At 45.6% G+C, this 25,582-nt stretch overlaps 1 protein-coding gene across 4 annotated transcripts in view; it reads right to left on the bottom strand.

Annotated features, from left to right (window-relative positions):
* Positions 1-980: 980 nt before the first annotated feature.
* Eepd1 (endonuclease/exonuclease/phosphatase family domain containing 1) overlaps positions 981-25,582 on the bottom strand; it is a 117,469-nt gene continuing 92,867 nt past the window's right edge. Inside the window, exons 3-7 of one of the 4 annotated variants that reach the window (XM_027411704.2) lie at positions 16,212-16,322; positions 12,568-12,702; positions 9,806-9,944; positions 5,342-5,536; positions 981-2,966 (exon numbers count right to left, since the gene is read on the bottom strand). In XM_027411704.2, coding sequence (XP_027267505.1) covers positions 2,767-2,966; positions 5,342-5,536; positions 9,806-9,944; positions 12,568-12,702; positions 16,212-16,322 — 780 coding nt within the window. In that variant the 3' untranslated portion in view covers positions 981-2,766. Of the gene's footprint in view, positions 2,967-2,993; positions 5,222-5,341; positions 5,537-9,805; positions 9,945-11,304; positions 11,708-12,567; positions 12,703-16,211; positions 16,323-25,582 lie in introns of those variants that run through there. The other 3 variants (XM_035443549.1, XM_027411705.2, XR_003484653.2) reach the window with 3 other exon arrangements.

The raw sequence follows: 25,582 nt of genomic DNA, 5'->3' as shown, positions 1-25,582 counted from the left end.
TGGACCCCAGACTGACAGCTGGGAAACCAGCATAGGACTGAACCAGGCTCCCTGAACATGGGTGTCAGTTAGGAGGCCTGGGCAGTCTATGGGGCCTCTGGTAGTGGAACAGCATTTATCCCTAGTTCACAAATGGACTTTGGGAACCTGTTCCCCATTGTGTGATACTCTCTCAGCCTAGACACAAGGGGAAGGCCTAGGCCCTGCTCCAAATGATGTGACAGATTTTTGAAGATCCCCCGTGGAAGGCCTCACCCTCCCTGGGGAGCAAAAGAGGGATGGGATGGGGTGGGGGTTGGTGGAGGGCATGAAAGGATGGCAGAGAGAGGAAACTGGCATTGATATGTAAATAAGATTGTTCCTAATTTAAATAAAAAGAAAAAAAAAACAAAACAATGGCCCTCAGGCCAAGCTCCTCCTAGGGGCCTGATGTCAGAAGCAAAGAAACCAGTGATGGGGCTTCAGGGTAGCACTTAAGACATCAGGCCTGTTGTGGAACACTGTCACAACATGGCCAAGGCTACTCTGAAATCACAGTACTGTGATTACTTACACCAGGCCCTCAAAAAATGGGACACACTAAAACTCCTTAATGAGGGTTCATAAGCTACGCATGGCAGTGTACAAGGGACTTGCTCAGAGGCAGCACATAAAACCTCAAGGGAGGCTCCACCACTCCCAAAGAAAGAGGCTGACAGTGGCTGAGGAGGCTTTTCTTTGGTGGTGTAGCTGCCTGTAAGTTTCCCATGCTCCTGTAAGTAAACTGAAGTCACTGGTCCACCAAGCTAGACTTGGTAGAATCATTCTTTAGTCTGTTGTTGGTGAACACACATTTGTTCACAACTCTCCAGAAAAAGTTGACACAAGAGGGATGAAGACAGGGAGAGGTTCTCTGTCTTGGGTCAATGCTGTACTTGGTGTGGACAGAGTAATATACTCTTAGTACACAAGAGACTGGAATGAACTAGAGAATGCATGACTAAAATTTACATTTTATTTTTATTACTACTTTACATACATGGTAAGTGTGGCATTGACATTGTGAGTGGCTTTTAGATTCAGAGGATCTTGGACCCTGTATTTACTTACTGGTTGGGAGATTATCACAAGCTGTGAAACGGGCAACAGTATAACCCTGGATCTAACCTTGGAGTCACTGTAATAGTCCAATGATATGCCTAAAGTTAAGCCTAACCTGGCTCAGGCCCAGAGAAGGGTGTTGTGGGATATTTTGATTGCATTCTAACACTGCTAAGACTGACAATCAAGTTTGATTTGAATCAGAGGGTGAAACTAGGTACTAGTTGACCAAAATTAGCCATAGAGGTTTTGGAGGACTGAGGACAGATAGACACAGGAAATAGAGTCTTGGCCTTTTTGAATTGAGGAACAAGAAAGGGAGGAGGTCATTGGTCGATTCTCTGCTGCTTCTCTGATCATTTAGGTTTTTACCCCAATATCTGACTCCTGATTTTTTTATTGATAAAGAATAATTAGATAAATACTTCAGAAGGGGGCCTCAGTGAAGTCCACCTATTCTTGCTTGCCCTCCCAACCCCACACCCCAGAGGCCTCTCCCTTGATGATACACTCAGGTTTAGACTCCTGCATACCTTCAATCAGCAATCATTCCTTAGCAACCATAGAGAACCAGCGCCCAGACTCTTCCCTCTAAAGCACAAAGCCTAAGGATGCTCAAGTCCCTTACATGAAATGGTACAGTATTTGCATATAGCCTTTGCACATCTCCCCTCACACGCTAAACCATCCAAAAGATATGAAGACAGCCAAGACAATGTAAATCCTATAAAACAGTTACGCTGTGTCGTTTAGGGAATGATAACAAGGAACTATATTTGTTCAGCACAGACACAATTTAAAAGCTATGTTTTCATCTATGGTTGACTGGATCTGTAAGTGCAGTATCTGCTGATACAAAGAATCAGCAGAGGAAGGCTCTAACTAAGCAAATGTGTGGGAAAGTGGGAGGGAAAGAGCGTTTCTGTTAGGACTCATGTTTTACACTAAAAGCCTAGAAGCTAAATGGTCGTCCTAGGAGAAAATCTGCCGAAGCATAGATGAAGGAGAAGCTGGGAGGAGAGGAGACAATAGGGACAATAGGCATGTGGAAGGTACCTTTGTAGGGTATCAGGTAGGGACATAAAAGGAACAGGGTAGAAATAGGCATTTGGGAGTGGGTGGCCATGGCCCACAGGGATGACCAGACTCAGGTGACAGAGCCCTTGCTGTCTCCCCATTCCACACCCTTACTGAAGCCAGTCAGATTAATCTGTTTATTATTACTTTTTAAAAACAAAACTAAAAATCTTTGAGAAGTGCATTCATCACAGTTAAAAGCTTCCTGGAATTTGTCTGCAGAACGTCACGTCCCGGTGAGGCAGACATGAGAGCCGTGGCATTGCTTGTCAGCCTCAACCACTTCCACATCTCTGCTTTACCTCTGTTGCTGCTCTCATGCTGCCATGCGATGCATTCAGCAGTGCAGCCCCCACCCCAAGCCTGAACTCAGCTGTCCAGCATCAAGATGTTGCAGTCCCAGCTAGCTTTGCTGTAGTGCCCAGCATATCCAGTGCCTGATAGGCTCCCCTCAGGAGATGTTCTAAAGTGTTCACAAAGCAGGCAGTGGTCCAGGGACCAAGACGAAGGTCCTCAGGATGCTGATTCAAAGGCCCCGAATCTTCTCAGCCTGTAGTGCCAGCTCCTTCCTTTGCCCTCCCGAGTCAGACGGTAGAAACAGTGAGGTCATCATCGCTCATGCTTAATGTTGGCCTCACTTCGCTCTAGGGTGACTCCATTGCCATTCCTGGGGACTTCCTTCTTGCTCCAGTCCTTTTCCATGTATAATTCAGCAAGCACAGGACAGTGTTCAGAAGCGACTCCACCCCAGGACCAGTTATCTGGAATCCAAGGGTTTGTGAGACCTTCTCTCACAACAGCCCAGTGACCTGGAAAGAGAAGAGACCAAGAATTAGGACAACGGGTGATCAACACTGCTCATCTGTAAGTCAAGGTGCCCTGATGGCCTTCCTTGGTAAGCTGGCCTGCACAAACAAAAGCTCAGGAACACTTTTATTATTTTGTTTTGTTTTTCATATAATACAAAGATGGCAGTTTACTCACACAGGCATTGAAAGCACCCAGAGATCAGGCACCTTGTTCAGTTAAACAGTGTGCAGGGGGACCTACTCATTGCTCGTGCAGTGAGACTAATATGGCCCACAGAACTTTTTTTTTTACTATTCTTTTTCAGTGATGTTTAGCTTATTCTTAAAATTGTTACACATATATGCAGCATGTGTCTTATTGTTGTTGTTCCTATCCAACCCAATCTCTCTAACTCTCCCCTGATCCCTCAATTATATCTCCCTCCCAACTTCATGCCCTCTTTTTTTTATTATAACCTGAGTCAAATTAGTATTTTTAATTTTTTTTTTCAGTGCTAGGGATTAATCCTCAGGCCCGACATATGCTAGGCAAGCACTCCACTATCCTGCTAATGACAAATGAGTATTTGACAGTCAGTGGAAGACTTGCTTCACAAAGCAAAAACAAATCACCTAAGAGGGGCTAGGGGACAACTTCTTCCTACAGAAAGCATGGAAAAGAGAAACTTACAGTGGTTATTGAGAAAGTAATGTTACCTTTAAGTAGAGACAGAAATATATGTACTATAATTACATATGAAAACAACAAATGATTGCAAAACAATTATAAGGCACTGTTGCAGTCCTCTGTGATACGTGACGTCAAGGTTAATGTAAGATCTGAAGGGCCTGGACTCTGGGTTTGGCCTGGGCACCATAGCTGACAGTTGTGGTAAGAGAACTTGTTCCTACACCTCAGCGTCCACATCTTGGGGTGGGTGTGGGGCACAAGAAAGGATGGCTCAGATTCACTATTCTTGATACATGTGCCTCCCCCAGTGTCCACCAAGGAACCTAGTAGGCCTCCAAAGCACTTCTGCAAATTACGTCTTTCCTCAGATGAGAGAGTCAGTGCTCACTTGAGCCCAGTAGGAAACCAGTGTGCGGAGAGAAGGAAGTGCTGGCAACACAGTCATCCACACTGAAAACAAAACTCTAAATCCCAAGGAATTTGACTGTGTATTGGTATCTTGCAATGGTACCCAGGAATTGCTTCTTTTCCTGTTTAAGTCCCTCACTGAGGGACATGACACACCCACTGGGTTCTGCAAAGTGGCAGGAGAGGCTGACAATGTCATGCTTGTCTTTCATCAAAGAATGCACAGTAGGTCAGGAGATGGTGATTGGCCTCCTGAGCATCTAAAGGCCCCACAGTTCCTTCTGTCTGCAGTACTGCACTCACACAGGCAGAAGAACCTACTGTTCTTCCATGCTGTTAGCTGTCTCCTGGCTCTGTGGGTCACAGGCTGAGGAAGGGTGGCATAGCCATCATGTTATGTTCCTTGTGGCGCTCTGAGCACTTCTCTCACCTTGCTGTGATTATGTTTTACAATTTGGTTCCTAAATGTTCCCTAAAAGCTCGTGTGTTGTAGGACTGGTCCCCAAATGATGGTACGAGTGGGAGGTGATAGAAGGTTGAGGAAGTGGGGAAAGATAAGTCATTGGGTGCATGCCCTGTCAGGGACACTGGACTTCAGCCACCGCATAGGATCCTTCCCTCTCCTTTCTGTCTGCTTTCAGAAGTGTGTGAGGAGAGGGGACAGATAAAAGAATGGTTCAAATTCAAGATTCCTGACACAGGTGTCTTCCAGGGGTGCCACATATCTCTACCACCATGTACTATCTCGCCAGAGGTTTAAAAGCAATAGGCCCGGTGACCACAGACTGAAGCATTTGAAACTATGAGTCAAAGTAAACCTGTCTTGCTTATAGGTTGCTTATCTTATGGATCTATTTGTCACAGTGACAGAAACACTAACAGTGACGTGTCTCCTTGCCTCTCAAAGTGTGTAGTATACCTCATTCCACAGCACAGCATTTGAATACTTGATGAATGCTCCCTGGATGACTAAGTGTCCTTAAAGTTCAGGTAGGTTATCAGTTCATCTCTGAATCATGACCCCATGACCTTCAGAGGTGACTACAGCTGGGTTTGCATGTAAAATGCCTACATGGACTTAATGGTTACCTTTAAATTACTTGTTACATGCCCTTCCCTCTTAGGTGTGTCTCTGACCAATGACAGTCTTTCTTTTTTATCATAACCCTGTCAGTATCTGTAGAAGAGGGAAGAAGATATCAGTCACCTCAGATGCTTACAGGGCCACGGCCCATGAGTGAACACAGACAGCACAGGGCACAGGGGTGGAGGGTGAGGGTGGGGGCGGTTCCCCTACCTGTGAACACTTTCTTTAAGCTTTTGCTGATCCAGATGTTGTCCACAGACTTGGAGCCTTGGGGATTCCTGGTGCTGATGTTGGTGAAGGTGTGAGCTGGGATCACATGATGAAATTTTTCTCTCCTTAGGATATCACAGTCACTGCTATCTGGCCCTTGGCCAAAATCCCCTAAAATAACAACATCTTTTTCTCCTGGAAATGGAAGAAAGAAAATCAAGAAGTAAAGAACAGGTGAGAAGCAAAACCCAACACTGGCCCCACCAATTTGAAGGGACAGGGATTCCCCACCCACTCAGGGTTGGGAGCCACAGGTCTAGGTCTTATTCTCTTGGTAATTTTTGCACACCCACTGGCAATAAGCAGAGGATAGTTTGAAAATGAGGGGCAGCATAATGAAGGAACACCCCATTCAGTCTCTCTGGGCCCTAAACTTAGAGTGTGAAAAGGAAAAATAGGCCTTGCTTAGACAGATAACAGAAACTTAGCAAACCTTTAAGCTTCTCACAGCCTGCCCATGCGGGAGTCAGGGATAAAGAAAACACAATTGCTTTGAGACAAGATGCTCCTAAGTGGCCCGGGATGGCCTTTACCACCCTTCATCCCTGGCAGGCCTGGGATATGCATTGCCCTGTCTAGGCTTCCCACAAGAGCTAGAAGAATGGTTGTGCAGATTAACTCTGTAAAGTAGTGTTTCTGTGAACACTGCTTCCTGTGCTGCGAGAAAGCAGCTGGGTGACTGGACATTGCCACCTCTCAGCTTGGTGGCCTTAGGCAGGGCTTTGTGGTCCATCACATGGAAAGAATAATCCATTTCCTGATAGCTGTTGTTAGATGTGGAAGACCCAAGTTCCCAGGAGCGCCTGGCACAGGACCTCCCAAGCAGCACAAGCCTCCTTCCCTCTCTCCTTCCACACTAACAAGAGTCCCCCAGAGAAACAGGAGCAGATACACACTTGTGTGTAAGTGAGGGCTACAAAGAGAGGGTGGGAGCCAAGTGGAAGGGTCGTCTCTTTGAAGTATTTTAGACATCGCTCTCACAGCATGCAGGAAATGGAATGGTTATGAAGTATTTCCCAAGTAATGTGAATAGGAATTCGAAAAGAACAATGGCCCCCAGCCAGGCTCTGCTAGATTCCCATGGACAGGGCTGACCCTTGAGGGGAATTCACTGCAGGGGAGCCAGGGGCCCTAGGTAATGAGCTTTCTGTTGCACTCTGTGAGAGGCACTTTAGAGAAAGCAGTTCATAAACAAAATAGCATATCCAAGACCTTCAGCAAATTTCTTTTCTTCAGTATGAGTATGCAGTATTAATAATAGCTAAAAGGAAAGAAATCTAAAGTGAAATGACAGAAGAGGCCAGCAGGGGGCACTTGTGTGCTGCAAATGATGCCCTCCTCCAGGAGGCCCCAATAGAAGCCTCTTGTGCTGCTCCACTTCCTCACATGGAGATCACATCCACAATACAATTCAGGGGGAGCTCAGGCTCTTTGGGGAAACCAATGCCAGTGTCTAACAGGAAAACCAACTTGAGCATGTTGCTGATCACAACCCATACCTGACCTCACCAGGGTCAATGAGCAGTCACCAAGTCCTTCCGATGGATTAGGCACTACACTGACCACTTCTTGGACAGTATGTCACTTAACTGCCACTGCTCCCACAAGGCAGGTGATGTCACCTTCTCCTCTTTGCAGGTAGAAAGCTCAGACTCTGAAAATTGAATAATTTGCCCAAAATCATGGAGGTAGCCCTCAAACCCAGAGTTTTTCCACAAAGAGCTAGGGAGGAAAAGGCCTGGGGCTGCTGTTTGCCCTGACACATGAAGAACTCAGATCAGGGCCCGCTGCCCAGCAGACAAGGAACCTGTGCTGGATGACGGAGTGTGGTAGGAAGAAGACCCCTGAATGAAGGCAAAAGCTGGACAACAACCCTGAGGCTCTGGGAGATCGAGGAACACAATTCCCATACGAATGAAGAAGGCTTTCAGTGGGGTGCAGACCTGAGTACTGGTGGGAAAGGGCAGCTTGGCGAGCAGGAGGGAAGCTGGTGTCAGGGGGTCAAACAGTCAGTTCTGTGTAGCTTTGCAAATGAAAACAAAGGCTCTTTTTAAATAGGCACATCCATATTTCTCACAACTTGTTCTTCCAGATAAACATGTGTCAGAGGTGACATGGCAGCAGCTTTGCCCCTGGGAATGTGCAGCCACAGAAGCCCAAATTCTCCTCTTAGTCGCATGCCTGCATAGGCTCCCTAGTCACTGCTCCCTGAGTTCCTAAGAGGGAAGAAAGTTCTGGGTCAAATTCCCCAGAGATTCCCTTGATTTAGGTAAGGCCAGTAACCCCTCTGAATGTGGGTGACTGTAGTGTGGCTTGGGAAGTCTGTGGGGCCACTGGCAGTGGGACCAGTGCTTGAATTGGCTTTTTTGGAGCGCATTCTCTTTGGAGGGATACCTTGCTCAGCCTAGATGTAGTCGGGAGGGCCTTGGTCCTGTCTCAAAGTAAGGTGCCAGAGTTCCTTGACTCCCCCATGGGAAGCTTTACCCTCTCTGAAGAGTGGATGGGGGTGGAGTGGAAGGAATGGGGGGATAGCAGGAGGAGGGGAGGGGAGTGGGAACTGGGATCAGTATCTAAAATGAGAAAAGATTGTTTTTAAAGTTAAAAATGATAATAAAAAAAGAAAGGGCCAGTAGCAACAACTGAAATGGGTCTCCACTGATGTGCACTCCTACCTGAGGACCTTTCTACCAGAGGCTGTGAGCAGGGTGCTCTATACTTACTGGGCTCACAGAGGGAGACCCTGTCCTCAAACCCTGTTAGGTTGAAAGAAAATTCTGTGAAAGGACAAGCATCGGATCCCTGATGCCAATTGGGATTCGCCTTGCAGACAAAGGCAGAAAGGCCTGGAGTTTGCAAATCAGATGTTCTGTCTCTGTGTGCAAAGGCAGCTTTATCTTCCTTCGAGCAGAATCCTGCACTCATTGATTTTCCTTTGCCACAGGCTGGAGCACTTCCTGAATTCCCTGGGTCACCAGTTAACATTTAACTGGGTATTAGTTACAAGCAGGGACATGGAGGGCATGAGTCACTGTCCCTACCTGGATGTGTCAAGGCTGAGTCATACTGTGGGTCAATCAGTAGTCCCTTGCAAATGTGGAACCTGTCTGAAGTTTTCAGACAAAATCTTGAGCTCACCCTGGAGACCAAGGGGTGAATGGTGTCTGCTCAAGGCTATCAGAAAAATTATGAACCAGCATCTTTCTTTTCTGCATCTAAGAGATAGACAGGAATAGAAATATCTACCAATATGAAAAGGTGAGAGACTAGCTGTGGGTGAAGAATTCCCCACACGACTACTTGTTGGATGGGGCTTCTCAGTTTGAACTGTATGCTTAATGGTTTTTCAGACTGAAGATTCATCATTTAAGTAGAACTCTCATCAGAGCAGGTCCTAACTGAAAACATAAACCTGTACATTCATATTCATAGTGCACAAAAGTGGAAGCAACCCTGCCAACAGATGTGTAGATAAACAAAATGTGGCACACACAAACAATAGAATATCATTCATCCACAAAAGAATGGAATATCTAATACACGATATAACACACTAATCTGCAAAATACTACTCTGAGTGAGAAAAGTCAGATACAGAGGGAAATAAAATACCATGTGATTCTCCTTATATGAAGCACGCTGTCAAATTCATACATACAAAACGATAGTATGGCAGTTGCTGGACACTGAAGGAACAGGGGATCAGGAATCAGTAGGTACAGAGTTTTAGAAGGACAATGACAGTGTTCTGAAGATGGGAGTTTGTGTGAAGCACAATAGTGTGAATGTCCTGAAAGCCACTGAACTACAGATTTACCAATCATCATCATGACAAATTTTATGTCTACTTAACTACAATAAAAAGCTTTTAAAACACAAAGTTATAACTAGACAGAAATATTTCTGCAGCCAATTATTTGCTGACTTTCCCACCATGTTAGAATAAGTTGATAACAAAATTCTAGGAAGCTTGGAGAGCTGTCAAGACTCAAGAATATGGGAGGAATTTCAAGGTCTTCAGCTGCAACTCTTTCACCTTGCCACCTCCTGCTCCTCTTTCACAAGAACACGTTCAGATCTGCAGGTGGAACCACCAGAGAAGTAGACCCAGGATGTGTTGTCACAGGGGAGGAATATAACCCTTAGGTTTGCTCTAGTTCTCTCTGTCCAAGAGGCTGACAGACCACACTGCTGACAACTTGGCACCCACTGCAGAGGCCCTCAGACACAAAAGTGGGTTACACAGAAAGGTCAGCCAGGCTCCATGAGAGCAGGGAGTGTGGTTGCCCCTGGGTCCATGACTGTTGGCAAGTGGCCGGGCTAAGAAGTCAGAGAGATGTCTGGAACGAGACACCTCTGTCTGCCCTGAAGAAGTGCTGCCTAGCCACAGAGAAAGAGAATCCCTACCTTTTAGAGTTTCCTGTAGAGTTAGTGCAAAGTTCAACAACCGGTGGCCATCGCCGTGATTCTTGCTTGGATTCTCAGCTCCTGGGAGGGCCAGGGCTGTCAGCTGAAGGTTAACCAGGGTCAAGTCATTACTTCCCACCTAGTCAGCAGGAAGTGAAGCAAAAGGAAAAAGCTTAGATACTCATGGTTCTTTTATCTTTTATAACTGATTCATAAATAGTTCTGTGCAAACAGCTGGCAATGGTAAACAGAAGCAAAGCTAGCTCACATGAATAGGAGGCAACATGAGGTATTTTATTTTAGATTCCTTTACTCTAAGGTCCACCACGAATACTCTTCCAGCCTCCTACCTACTCCTTCAGATCGAAAAACCTTCACATATCTGGAAGTGTTAGGATTTTTGAAAACCTTTTGAGCAATTGTATGCAAGAGGTATCTCTAGCATCTAGATGTTACTGATCCAAGGCTGTTACTCATGAGGCTAGCCGGAAGCCCTCCCCCTCACCCCCGGTTCTCTTTAGCACCAATTGTGTAAAATCCACTTTAACCTGGTTTCCTCTGTAAAAAACCACAGTTCACCAATACTGGGCAGAAGATATACCCAGATCCTGGGCCCCAAGGTGGCTCTCGTGGTCTTAAAGTGTGTGCATATAAGGGCAGTTTACCTTCTGGGTGATCACAACATTGCTCAGCTGCCCAAGTTTAGCAGTTTTGCCTTTTCAATTGCTATGGCAACAAACACTAAACACTTCTGAGAAAGGATGAGTGTAGGGGCCCCAAGAAGTGCAAAGTGCCAATCTTGTCTTGTAAGTGTGTCCCCAGTTCACCATCACGATACCCAGGACTGACAGCTCTATGGCTGTTACTGTCACTTCCAGAAAAACACCTCGAGACTTGGACTGGGTCATACTGCCTGTAAGGATAAGTTCTCTGTGCCCCAGATCATTGTCCTTGCATTGAACATGAAGAACAAGAAGTCAAGGGCTAGGCTGGGTGACTGCTTCAGATGATGTATATGAAGCAGCTAGTATATTTTTATTAGCCTATTAAAAATAATTTACCTCCTTTTCATGTTAACTAAACACAGTTTTTACAAGTTGTTTTTGTAAGGTTCCAGGTATGGTAACTCACCCTGTAATGCCAGCACTAGGGAAGTTGAGGGGCTAGGACTGGGAGCTTCACTATATAGCCCACACAGTGAGATTCTTTCTCAAAAAATGATAGTAGTACCAGGTTTAAAGACAATCCTGGCCAACTCAAATATCAGAACCACAGGTGCCATGTGTCCAGACAGAACCTCATCAATACAGCAGGAAGAGGGATAGAAGGAGCCACTAAGTACCACAACAGACACAACAGACATCTGTGTGTGAGCATACACCACTCCCATCACTTCTAAAGCTAAAACTGTGAGAAATGACACACGGGCTTATACATCCCCTGCCACAGGCTGTCCCCAAGCCCTATCTCCTTCTAGAGATAAATGATGTGTGGCTTACGGGTAAGCTCCAGAGTTGCTAGAGAGCACATGGAAAGAAAGGGTCTCTAAGCCCAATAGAGAATGGGCTTCCTGGGCTCTTGTAAGGGATCAAGACCTTGAAATTCACAGTTAAGTAGAGATGAATTTCATTGCCTCTGTAGTGATCTTCTGGCTGCCTTTCTCTTGTCTTGTCCAGCATCAAAGCATTCTGCTATTCAGAACACTCCTCAGAGGTATGCAGGCCACAGCAGGATGGCACTCAGATCCACCTGCCTAGCTGCTCCCAGACATGGTCGACATGGCTTCTTCAGGGCATGGATATATATGAAGATGCCAGTGACAGAGTTTCCTTCAGCCCAGAGCTGCTTCTGGATTCCACCTCCAATCCAACAAGCCCTCAGTGGGCCCCTTCTTCCTGACATCTAAAAGGGCAGTTGAAAAGGAGCAACTCTGTCAAATGTGGCCATTCTGAAACTCTCCACTAACTTGTACCCAGCAGGTAAGACCACTGCACACACTAATTAATACCAAGCAGGAAGGACCACTGCACACACTTTTGAAAACAACCTGGGCCATATCCCAGAAGGGCAAGACTTGGGGAATGGCTGACTTTAAGAAAGGTGACTCTTGGCCAAGCGCTGGTGGAGCACATCTTTTATCCCAGAACCTGGGAGGTAGAAGCAGGTAGATCTCTGTGAGTTCGAGGCTAGACTAGTCTACAGAGCTAGTTCAAGAATAAGCTCCAAAGTTAAGGGAGGAAGAAAGGGAAGGAAGGAAGGAAGGAAGGAAGGAAGGAAGGAAGGAAGGAAGGAAGGAAACTAGGAAAAGACAGGTGATTTTTCTGTATATCATGTTTGGGAACAGCCATATGAATTTGTTTTCCACTTTTCTCCCTTCTCTTCTATCTGTCTGTCTGTCTATCTATCTAACTATCAGTCTATCTACTGGTTTTTGAGAAGGAGTTTTGCTATGTTGCCTAGGATGGTCTTGAACTCCTGGACTCAAGCAATCCTTATGCTGAAACAAGGGTGTACCATTCCTCCCAGGCTACTGTCTTCCTTCTTGTTGTGTGTTAGATTTTTCTGGGGCTTAGGGTCCCTCAGAAATCCCTTCATTCCTGTCCTGAAGAAGGTCACCTACCAGGGAAGCCTCCAGAATGGGTACTGATCGTACTCTAAGAGAAAAGAATCAACTGAGATAGATGTGACTTCTCTGGGTCACGGCGTTCCGAGGACTTCCTCTTTGGAAGGAACTGGAATTCTAAAATGATAGAAGCAAGTACCTTGAACCTGGCGAGGAACGGACTGGGACCCACAGCCTTCCCATGACCATTGCTAGGTGAGCTCTCTTGGCCGGGGATGTCCCTCAGTTCCACACTGGCTGCTGTGTCCCACAGGAATCCAGAGTAGCAGGCGCCCTGCAGTGCAGACAGGAACAGGGTCTTGGTAAGAGGTTCCTAATTCCAAGAGGCACACAGCATATCTGGCAGAGGGGCCAGATACACAGCAACAGGCTCTGCAACAGGACACTTGCACAGGGTGTTTCTATGATGAAGAACATACCTCCAAGTCACAGTGCACCAGCACCAATGCCCACTGCAGAATTTTACTCATGGCCAAGGTTGTCTGGCTCTTCCCTTTATGGGAGGAGGTAAGGGAAGCAGAGGTCAGGCCCAGAATCACTTTTTAAACCATCACATGCCACGAGACAACAGGTCACATCTCCATTTGATAGAGGAGGACACTGCTGCTAAGAAAGATTAAGTAACTTCCCTAAAACCCCACAACATAAGTGCCGGTGTGAGGGTTCAAAGATAAGGCTCTGGGGGCAGCTATTGCTTGTTGATAAGTCAATGCTTACACAAATGGTGCCTAGCCCCTAGTCACTTCTCAGTCAGTATTTGGTGGATGTACAGAATCAGTGCTTACAGTTCTAATGACTTGAAACTGAACAAAGTCCTCTGCAGATGGACAGGGATGCACACAGGTCTAAAGTCTGGGTTGGAGACCCTGATGAGGAGGTGCAGACAAACTTGGGAGTAGAGTGGGCACAGTCATGGACCCCCTTCTGCTCTAGGAATCAGAGGAGTAGCTCCCATGCTGTCTGCTTCTGCCACTGCCTCAGGGGCCTTGCAGAACATGAAAAATGTTAGCCTACCTATTCCAGTTAAGCCACTGCTGGCCACCAGGGCATTCGTAAGTGTCTGACACCAGGGACAGATCAACAGGCCAGCAAGCAGGCCAGCAGCACTTGTCACTGCTCTTCTTTGTTTAAGTAACCCTGGATACCTCTGAGCAGCTGCTGTCACACATACAACTTCAGCTCACATCCCAGACAGACATTTGACAGGCACACCCACCTCCTTTGAACAGGTGTGTTTAGGACAGAAGTAGCGAGGACGTGTATGTGAGCCTTTTATGTTGTGAGGACCTCCTTGCCCACCACTAAAGCTCGCACTAGTTTAAGCATGGTCACACCTGGTTCTCAGTCCAGCTGTGTCTGGGAACCGTGGAACCCAAGGAAGCCCATCAGGTTGTCTAAGACTCATAAAGACAGAGAGAATGAAGTCACTATGGCAAGCTGTGAGTTGAGGCTGTTATTTTGTTATTATTCCCCAAGAAGAAGATCCAAAGCAAGCTTCCTTGGGCATCGCTCACGTCATCTGCCTGAAAACCAGTCCAGGCCCATAATCCTCCAGGATATGGAAGGGGGTGGGGGTCCCCTGGGAGGATTGCCTTCCAGTGCTGCTCCTCAGACCTGTCTAACCCATGCCCAGGTTCTCTAGACCTTTCTCAACCCTACACTTCTCACTGTGGCTCTGACCCTCTGCTAAGTACCATTCTCGCATATGACTTAAGTGGCCAGGACAGCCACAGCCATCGAAAAGCACTTATGCCAGAGATAGTTCACTGGACTCGAGGTGAATTGCCACTTCCAATCACAGGGACCTGCTTTGGGGAAAATCATCTCTTCCTACATCTCTCTGCTTTCTCATTGTAAACTGCCCCTCCAGATAGGTACCTGGATATGACTCCAGGGCTCAGAGACACAACAGCTGTTCGGCATATGGACTGTAGGTTCATGGCTATGGATATATGATGTTTGACTTACATTGTGTTTAAAAATAATTTTTGGATCTGTGCATCTTTAAAATTTAAGAAACTGTGCATGCCATTAATCTGGGTGACTCAGAACCACTGCACTCATAATATTCCATGATAGCAGGTGGCCAGGCAGAGATCCCAGTCCAAAAGTCACCATCACCTGACATCCCACCTAGCCCTGGTCTGTGCTCCATTACTGAAGCACCCCAACACTCACTATCTCCTCCTATACTAGGGATGACCTATGAACTGAGGAAGGGGCTACTGCTCCCATGGTACAGATGATGTAACTAAGGCAGAGAGCCCTATACTCTGATGGCCTTGACTCCCCTCCTAAAGGAATGTGAGCTGACTTGTTCCACAAAATGGCTGTAAACTTAATGAAAGGGGCTGGGATACCTAGTAGTTCTTATAAAAAGTGGTCACAGATAGGGCTGGGTTGCTGGTCTGTTTTTCTCACATACACATGAATAACCTCTCATGAATGATTTGTTGAATAAATGAATAAGGAAGAACAGACTCTAAGAATCACATGAATTTTCACACACTGATATCCATGTAAAATGCTTAAATTAAAAAAAAAAGCAAAGCGGCATTATTTTTTTGTGTGGAGTAAAAGGAAGGGCCCTACATTTGGAAAACCAAATGCATCCCACATGAGCTCCTTTCAGTCCACTGTGAAGTCATTGTCCTCTGCAAGGCTGTTTCCACCCCAAAACAGCAAACCCAGAGAAAGGAGTTACATGCACAGTTTTCAGTAGTCACTGAAAAAAGGGGTTTATGGTCAATACTAATAAATGAATAGATCATTTTAATCCAGTCTACATTGATAATTTAAGAGCCCAAATAAGAATCTATCATGTAAATAAAATATATAATTCATAATGTTGTAAGCAGATGAGTCATATTAGAACCTTTAAAAAATATGTATTTGTGCAAAAATTATAAACATGCTTTTCCAACTCAACTGGTTACAAGAAATATTCTTGAAAATCTAAAAACCTAGGCTAGGGAGATGGCTCAGTCAGTAGAGTAACTGTCACACAGGCATAGGGACCTGAGTTCAGAGCCCAAAACCCACCTAAAAAGCTGAACGCAATGGCCTGTGACTAACCTCAGCACTGAGAGAGGAGGTAGAGACAGTGGGTCCCTGAAGCTCAGTGACTGCCAGTCTGAATCCGTGAGCTTCTAGTTCATTGAGAGACCTTGTCTTGAGAAAATAAAAGGTGGAGAGCAATGGAGGAAGACACTTGATGGTAACTTCAACCTCCCACCCCCCAAAAAAACCCAAACCCTAGGAGCCTGGTGACATAAACATTCCAAGGGTGTGAATATATGTGGGAATGAAAATGCTCATATGCAGATTTGCCTATATCTTCAAGGACTACAGAGAAGGAAATTTCAACAGAATACCTCCTGATGCCTAAGTTTCCCCACAGAAAGCAATGCTTCATGTGTAAACTACAGTGGGCATGAATTCTCAGCCAGTGAATAATGAGCTTCTGCAGACTTAGCAGAGGACAGAGCTGTGACCCAAGGAATACAAGAACAAAGGACAGATATATAGACAAATGCAGAGATGCTTTGGCTCCAGACAGGATTTTTCCTCCCCAGATGCTAAGCTCCCATTTCTATCTGGGAAGAAATAAATCCCTGATCAAAATATAAAGTGAGACCTAGGGCATTAGACATGATTAAAAGTAAGGGCAGATATGCAAAACTGGACCAAGGATATTGAAAAAGGAAAATATAAATTACCCTTTATTGGGGGAAAATATTATGTTTAAATACAAAAGCATTCAGGACTGTTGTGCAAAGGTACCTTCTGGAGCTGACTTGAAGGCTTCTCAGCAATAACAGACCTCCAGCATCCTCTGGACCCCTTCCACTTTCGGATGTTGGGCAGGATCGGCTGGTTTAGCTCTGTACAGAACTGCAAAGACAGAACACAGGTTAGTGTGTCTATGTCCTTGTACATGGCATCCTTAGAAACTAGACACAGATGATTCCAAGTCACCACACAACACTTCATCCCTGTGTTCTCAAAGATCAGGGGTGGCAATGCCTAGTCTGCCTACTGTAAAATAAATATGTAAGAATTTAACAAAGCAAAAAAAGAGGGTTTGCAAAGATTCACACAACTAAGCTAACAAGCAAGTATTTATCATCTGACAAGCCATCATCACCTGAGGAGAAATGGAGTCTCTGTATTGTTCTAGTCTAAGCATTTCAGAAAGGTCCCTCTACACACTGTGACACCAGTGGATTAGAGGTTCCCAGGAGCACCTGGATGCAGATCAAACCCAAAGGAGTGTCTTTCCTCCCCAGTGCTTGCTTAGCTTAGAGGGGCCAAAAATGACCCCAGCTTAATTCTGAAAGAGCAAATTATTCTGTCTGTTTCTCCTCTATCCCGGATGGCTACCACAGCCTGTGTACATGACAATGGTATGCATAGCTACTTTTATTTCTTTTCTCTTCTTCTTTTGAGATAAAATCTCACCATGTGGCCTAGTCCAGCTTCAAATTTACAGTACTCCTGCTGCCACCTCCTAAGTGCTATAGATTGCAAGTGTCCACCACAGCATCTGGCTCAGAGGGGAACAGCATGTCTTATCACTGAGGCAACACAAAACCCCGCAGATGAGGTGAAAAGTTACTGACTGCACACCACAAAGACCAACAACTCTAACACACTCTTCTTGGGTTCTTCCAAGGAATCCCAAGAATTTGTCGGGTTTGGGGCCAGTTTCCAAGATGTTCCATCATTTGGTCCTGCCCCTCCCTGATGACACCCTTTCGTCGCTTGACACATCATGCAGCAAAGCACTCACTTCTCTCTGCTCACCTGCTCCCCATGCAAAAAGTGTTCTTGACTGGCTTTTTTCCGTGTGTGTGTGTGTGTGTGTGTGTGTGTGTGTGTGTGTGTGTGTGTGTGTTGTATGCATGGGTGCATGGGTGTATGGGAGTGCACACATCTATGCATATTCATATTCACGAGGAGTCCAAAGGAGAACATCTGGGCATCTGGTCATATTCCTCTGAGACAGGTCTCTCATTGAGTTCCAAGATAGGCTGGCAACCAGCAAGCCTAGGTGATCCTCCTGCATCTGTCCTGCACAGTGCTAGGTTACAGGCACATACTTTGTCCTTGGTCATGGCCACCTTTTAGTGTGAATGCTGACAGGAACTCCAGTCTTCATGCTTATACAACAAGTACTCCTACCCACCAAATCATCTCTCCAGCTCTCTCTTCCTGGCTTCTTCTGAGTACCATATACGTCTGCTCTACCAAACTGTTCTTTATCAAGACTGTCCATCCCCATAGTGTCAGCTTAAAGCACTGTCTGGAAGGCACCAAAATCAGTAGTTCTGGTTCAAAATTGTCTCTTAGGGTTTTCTGTTATTGCTGATAACTCTTCATTTTGAGACAGCCAAGGCTGTCCTGAAAGTTGCTATTTATCACCCTTCTGCATCTGCCTCTCAGTGCTGGGATTACAAGTGAGTGGCATCACTCCAAGCCTTGCCTAAGCTCTGAGTCGTACAGCTAACTTTAGCCTCTTTAACATTCATGCAGAATCCTCCAGTCCTGCTTAAGCATCTACTTGCTCTTGTCCCAAAGGGCCACCTTCTCCTCCTCCACAGCCTGTGTCTCACTGGGTTCTTTGCAGTTCCTCCATATCCTCCCTTGTCCCATCTCTCCCCAAGCCCAATGATTCTGTTGTCACCTGGGTATGAAGTCTCTTTTGCTTTCCAGTCCCACTGTTGGGGCCCCTTTCAGATCCTAATCTCCCTCATGGTGACACTGAGTGGCCTCTAAGGAGTTTCTGAGCCTGTCCTCCCAATCTCAATCCATCCACCAGATGCAAGCAGCAGACCACATCGAGGCCCCACCCTATGCTTCTTCTGAGTGGTCTGAAGGACAGCAACATCACCATCCCCTGGAAATTACTAGAAATTCTCTGACCACATTGTAGGTTTCCCAGTGATCCACCCTGAAACAAGCTCTTTGGGTAATTAGGTTTGAGAACAGCTATGGCTACCTCTGTTGGCCTAAGCAGACTAGACTCTGCAGTGCTGCAAATAAACCTACAGAATGCCTCGGCTGGGGAAAGCTCCTTTCACAACCTCTGGGCAGCACATAACCATACAACCGATGGCCAAGAGGTACACTTGAAAGTTCTGGATGCTGCTTACATTGTAACAGAGACAATGAGGCACAAGCAAGGACTCGGTCAAGCATTTCACAGGAAGTGCTCCAGGGAAAATGAACCAGGTGATTGGCAAGAACCCAGAAGTCGACTTAGAAAGGAGTTGTTTTTCCAGTCATCTAAAAACCTGTGTTTCCCCAACAGTGGACTCTGTCAGGACAGGGTCTGTGCCTTTATAAACCCTCCCCTGGCACAGAAGCCAGTTTGCTAGTGAGTGGAAAATGTAAGTGGACACTAATCTTCAAATCCATGCCAGACAAACAGGATTCGTCCTGCAAGTTCCTCCCTCGGTAGCTGCCTCAGTTTTCACTGGGTGTTTGGCGCACAGGCATATTCTGCACTTCAGGGTGTCTGGGAAGCGTTTACCCACGAGTTTTGTCTCCAGCATCTTTCATTGGTTTTATTGTCAACACTGCCTGCTGCACAGCAGTGGAGGACAGTGATATTTTTGCCTGGTGGGGAGGAGAGATGGGGTGAATCCCCTTGGCTAAAACCCATCCTCTGTTGGTGTGCCATAATTATAAACTTGACAGGTTCTCAAATCATCTGAGAGATAAACTCCTAGGCACATCTCCTGGAGCTTCAAGGGCAAGATGTGACCACCATTAAAAGTTCACACCTCAAGCTCCTCTCTTTCCACTTCCATCTGCCTGAGGCCATGCCCAAGGAGTTGTGGCCACCATTACAAGTTCACTCACAAGTTGCCTACAGGAAGATCCACCCTAAATGTAGTGGCATCATTCGCCTGGCTGGGGTCCTACACTGAATGCAGAAGAACAACACAAGCAGAGGATGGGCATTCATCATTCTGATTCCTAACTAGAGATACCACGCGTCAGGCTGCCGCCATGCCTTCCCCACCATGATGTATACAAAGAACACAGTGGGGCATGGGCTAGGGAGGGGAAGAAGGAACTCCTCTGGGGCAATAGAATAATAGATAATTACACAGGACTGGATAACCTTACATGACAATATCAAAGAGGGACTCATCACTCTAACTCAAGGCTCAGGCAAGGCATGGTATGGTGGCACATACCTGTAATCCCTGCACTCAGGGGCAGGAAGACACTGATTTTCAGGCCAACCTATTTTACATAGCAATTGTTTACCCTCAAACCACACTCCTCCTTCTTTAAGTTGCTTCTATCAGGCAGTATCACAGTAATGAGACAAGTAACTAACTCAGCTGGGAAATGAAACACTCCTAAAAATGGAGCTGTGATCTATGGAACTATATTATGTTTTTGTTAGTTCAAATTTAAAACTCGTTGACTCATTGGTAAACGCTAGGAGCCCTAAAGGAAAGCATGATCGCTGTGAGCCACCTTAATTTAAAGCATCTTTAGTCTGGCCCTTGTCATCCTCTTTCAGCCCATATAGCACATTTTCCTTGTTCTGCACTCTTCCGTGTATTCCTTATGCTTTTGAAGACACATAATAACCTAAGAACCTGAGGAGATATGTTGATGACTTCCTGATTTTCAGGATCAGAGTTAAGTAATAGGTAGGAGCCTCTTCTATTTCTTGGACTGGAAAAAAGAACTACCTGTTTATAAAGAGAGATGACTGTACACTCAGTGTTTACAGCTAACCTACACAGTAGGATACCTCTGTCCTCTGTCCTTGCTGATCAAAGTGAGGTCCATGGACTGGCAGCATGACCCTCAGCAGGCTCCTGAGACAGACTTCATCCAAGTCCACAGGTTCCCAGGATGAGTTGTGAGCTGGGAAAGCTGTAAGAAATCAGCATGCCTGCCTTCCTATTGGCCTCACTCTGGCAGTACAAAAAATCCCTGCTGTCTCCACACAGCCCTCAGTTGTTCACAAGCAAAGCGCCCACAGACAGGGGACACTCCGGTTTAAGTTCACAGTTACACAGCTGGCAAGTGTTGGAGGGAGGGTCTGGAAATATGTCTTCTCTGCTGCATCTCTTGCCTGACAGGGGGTGTGTATCAGAGTGTGTCAAGGTCAGAGGGGCTGAGGCCAGGCCCTCTCGACTGAGTCCTTGAATCCCAGCCATGCATCAGGAAGTAAATACATCTTCAGAAAGTATTCTAAAGACGAAGAATGGAATTCTTCTCAGTTACAAAGAGCAAAATTCTGTCATTTGCAGGAAAACAGACACAACTGGACATAATCACATTAAGTGGATTAAGTCAGTCTCAGGAAGACACCTGTCACATGTTTGTTTTTGTTTTCTCATCTGTGGTTCCCAAATTTTAGAGATGTAAAATCATGAATGTACATATAATATTAAAGTAGAATCAAAACTATCAGGAGAGTAGGGGCCTAACAGGAAAGGAAAGGCATGGGTATGGGACAATAATATGCTCAAAGTACATTATATATTTATTCATTTGAAAACGTCTTTATGTAACCCAGGGCCATGTATAATGAATATACACCAGTGGACTGAGAGCATCTTGTAAGTACTCTCAACCTGGCCTGTGACTAAAACTGTTTTATTTAAGTCAGCTGATTCTTAAATATTCAGTTTCACGTACCCAACCAAGAAGAAATAATAACCTCATGAGCTACAACTGGGTCACCAAAACAGAAAAGACAAAATGTCAGGAATGGCAGAAGATACGTGTGTTATACAAAAAAAGTGTCCTCATAATTCTGATTTGTTCAGCACTAATACCAATGCGCCACCCTCGAACTCTTACGGCTAACTGGATATCAACTTATCTCAGAATTGAGCTGGCTTCTGCTCCTTTGTAAGTTAGCTGCTTAGTATTCCTATGGGGGCAGGGTGGGGGTATGCCAGGGCACATATGTGGAGGCTGGAAGACAACTCTCAAGACTTGAATCTCTTTCATCCTTACTCATCTATGTTCAGACGTCTCTCCAAGCTTATACCATCACTTGCCCTGCTTGCCCTTAATATAGTTAACTAGGAAACCCTGCTCCTAACTGGCTGAATCTCTGAGGTTAAGCCGGAGGTTGAAAGTTGTGACAAATCTCCCCGCACAATTCTCGAGTTTGAGAAGCTCAGACAAGCTGGCTAGCTGCTGTAGAGCTCAGCCTTCCTACTTCCATTACTCAATGTCTGGGAAAATGGCTTCCATTATTGAAAACAAAAACCACTTTAGCTTTCCAATCCCCCTTGACAGCATCTGATGTGTAGTTCTTTCTGTAGCTGATCCAGGAGATCACAACAGAACATCTGAAAAGAGCCAGCTAGGCACACAGCAGGCAGCAGCAGTGCTTGTTAGGAGTAAGTCAGCGGGACTCCACCCTCTACTCTCTCCCAGCATGAGTTACAAGGATGACCAGGGAAAGAACTTGTTTCTCTAGCACCAGCCCAAACAGGGAAAATCATTTTTAAAACTTATTCCACAGCTAGTGACCAGAAAGATGACCAGTGCTACAGTGTGGATACAAAATGTACCCCAAAGCCTATGTATCAAAGGTTTGGTCTAACCCCCCTCCAAGGTGGCTCGATGGGGATGTGGCAGAATCTTCAAATTGTGGGGGCTAACAGGAAGATATTGGGTTTCTTAGGTCATGTTTTTGAAAAGACTATTGGAACTGTGGCCCTTTCTCCTTGTAGTTGCTTCCTGGCTTCCAGGAGGTGAGTAGCTTCTTCCACCGTCAGGTTCCACCTTGCATAAGCCCAAAGGCAGCATATCCAACAGATCATGGAATGAAGTGACTAAAACCATGAGTCAAAATATCTGTCACAGTCACAGAAAACTGACTAATATAGCCAATAATGAAGAAATGATAGGAATTACTTGATCACCACCCTACCCTAGGCCTTGGCAACAGGAAGTCTCTGAGTCAATCATCTTAATGGCAATCTACAAGATGCCCAGGACACCAAGGTTGGGAAATGCCAAGATAAAAGACTAGTGTGGCTTCTACCTCAGTGCATTCTTCATGATGGGTCTGCCCAGGACTAGCTAACTGCTGATCTCCACAGTGACCAAAGGGCCCTAAACCTAAAACTTAAAACAACTACTCTTGCCCATGGACCTTTGCACTTTTTCTTTACTTTAACCTCTTCCCCTTTCTAAACAGAATATTCCCTTAATTCAACTGGCCATGACCAAGAAATAGAAATGACAACTGTCTTCTAACCCTCTAAGAGGTTTCAAATTCTTTTTCTAGTCAAGTTAAAGAAAGCCGTGGCTCTGTGATCAGTTTATAAAGATGTATTGCTAATGGCAACCGCACAGTTAATTGAAGGCAGACCTAGAGTATCGGTAGGTATTTTAAAGCCAACACCACATGGCCGCTTCGTCCTGCTTCCTGGAAGGATAGGGAGGGTCGGCTCCAGGATGAAACCTCGGGGTCAGATTTCCAGATGAGGTTGTTTCCCTGGGTTGGTATTTCATTTACTTTCCTCATTTTGGACGTGACTTCCCTTTGACAATGAGTTTCCCACATGATGAGAGTGATTTCCTCTGTGTTTTCAGTGTGGCCACTGAAAATCCAGTCTACTTCGGTGGACGCAGTAGGTGGAGTGTTTTCTCCTTATAAAGATATATCGCTGCCACAAAGAGAAGAAGCCCAATCTCAGGTCATGCAAGGGCAAGGGACTCAACTGTCATGTAACTATGATACACCATGGCAAGAGACAGAAACAATGCTTGTAGAAATGTCGGTGGGGAGGAAGGGCTTATCCTTTTCAGCATGTTTTGAGTACAAGACATGACAGATGACATTGGAAACCAGTAGCCCTCAATTGTGGGCAGAAGGAACAAATGGCCAAGATGCATAAAAAGCCTCAGCCTGTTGCAGAAGAAAACTAAGCATATTGCATTAAGTATTAAACTAAATAGTAACCATGTTTGACCTTCTAAATACAACAAGCCTATTGTAAACTTTCTCTCAACTATCAAGGCTTTGAAAGGCCATATTGCCTAGGAGACAGAAATACTCTTCCTTTGCTCAGTTCTACTGGGAGCTATATCTTTGGTGGTGATTTGCACCCTAACAGCCCTGGCACATCTCTAGGAAGAGACAGGGCTCAGGCAGAATGCAAGCAACACAATTAGAGAGCAAAGCAAAGAACATCTCCCACCCCCCTTTTCCCAAAACCTTAATAGAAGGAAAGGAGTCCCTGGCCTGTGTTGTTTAAAGATGAGCACTGTGCTCCTACACAGCCAAACTGCAGCTACCTCAGTTCAAATGCAGACAGAGCTGCTGGGCTCCAAGACCTCTCTGAAACCCACACACAGTACTCTGGAAGCACTGCCTCTAGGATCTGTGCCCAGAGACTCTGAGGCCTGTGGAGAGGGAAGGAGGATCCTTTTCAGTCCCTGCTTCTCAGAGGCCCAGTGAGCAACTAGCTTTTTCCAATAGCAAAGAAAGACCCTAGGAAGAAGGTGACAATACAATCACAACACTGGGGCCAACTTTCCAGTGGCTTGGTTCCCCCAAAAGGGTCTATACCAGCTTTCCTCAATGCCTCCTAAATCCCACCAAGTCCCCTTACTAAAGTGCTTAAAACAAAAACTTACTTTTAATAATGGGTAGTGATCCTTGTAGGCTAAATCCAATAATAAGAATACTCAAGTACCTAATCATCTACAACCAGGTATGCTTCTGTTAAAAAGAAGAAAAAAAGAAGAGCCAGCAGGAAGAGGCAAGGCAAGGGAAGGGAAGCGTTTCCTAAGAGTCTCACACAGGGCAGGCACTTGACACATGGTGGCACATTTTTTGCAATGCCCTCATGCAATGCCCATTCAGACTGCAATTAGTCAGCTCTCTGGAACTGTAGCCTGAAAAGAACTCATCCTGCTGAAGTCAGCTTTCCAATGATATCCAGCTCATATGAATGCCATGCCAAAGGTTAGCCTTCCCTCTGGTGGGAATTATAACCCTAGCCAAGGGTTCACAGTATAGTAAGGGACCCTGCTCTAAAGGCTCTCGCCTGCCCTTCTTTGTCCAGAGAAATCGTGATTGTCTGATCCTGCATTATCACATGCCACTATGAGGGCAGCTCCTCAGCCCCTCTTTCCATAGGGACCAAAAGGAAGTTCGAGATGGATGTCCACCCTTGTCTATACACCCTTACTCCACAGAGGAAGATAAGGAACAAGCAGCCCCACAACATTCTAATTATTACCTGATTGCACACAACCTGTCTCCAGTGGCTGTTGGCTGGAAATCTCTCTGTGTTCCCAAAAGACACCAGACAAAAGACAGTAACATGTACTAAGGAAGGACGGCCTCCCAACACACACACACACACACACACACACACACACACACACACATTCTGCTTTTCCTATATCTATGGTGCCCTCACCCCTTTTCTGAGACAGTATCTCAGCAGGTAGCCCAGCAGGCTAGCCTCAAACATATGATCTTCCTGTCTTACCTCCCCAGTGGGATTACGGATAACCACGCCCCTGCCTAGATTTTATGTGCTACACTTGTAGAAACTACCCAGAAACCACTTAAAGTGCTCTTCAAACCACTATCATCTACACTGCATCCCCCGATAGTGAAAGTTTCATTACCTGGAGGACATGTCTGCCTTTTGGAGGCTTATTTCACTATAAACATAACTAAAGTCACCTCACAGGCTGACAAGAGACCTGCAACCACTCCACCCTCACACACTCAAAGTGCTTGTTATCCACATGCTTAAAATATCTTAAGAATTTAAAATTATACTGTCTTTGTTTCTGAGAGTAAATCAAGAATTTTTGTTTTATTTTAACATGCACCTGTGGTAGATGACAACACAGGGGCCTGGAGAGTACATGGCCAAAGGCATACTCTATCTCCCAGAATCTGTGACCATAAAGAATCTGACACTTGCCCTTTTTCAAATGTCTGATGGGCATAAAAAGGGGACTCATCACAAACTTTCCTTTCACCCAGAGACAGACAATACTCCTCTCTCTCTCTCCTCCCCCTCTCTAGTTTTACTTATAATAAAACACATCTGTGACTAATTTCTCCTGACGCCAACCTCTATTTCTGTATTTGCTAGGGCCCTCGGGTGAGTGTAAGGCCCTAA

This window comes from Cricetulus griseus, chromosome 4, assembly GCF_003668045.3.
Source record: "Cricetulus griseus strain 17A/GY chromosome 4, alternate assembly CriGri-PICRH-1.0, whole genome shotgun sequence".
Lineage (NCBI taxonomy): Eukaryota > Metazoa > Chordata > Mammalia > Rodentia > Cricetidae > Cricetulus > Cricetulus griseus.
The sequence above is the reverse complement of the archived record's forward strand: the minus strand, read 5'-3'. Positions and strand labels throughout refer to the sequence as shown.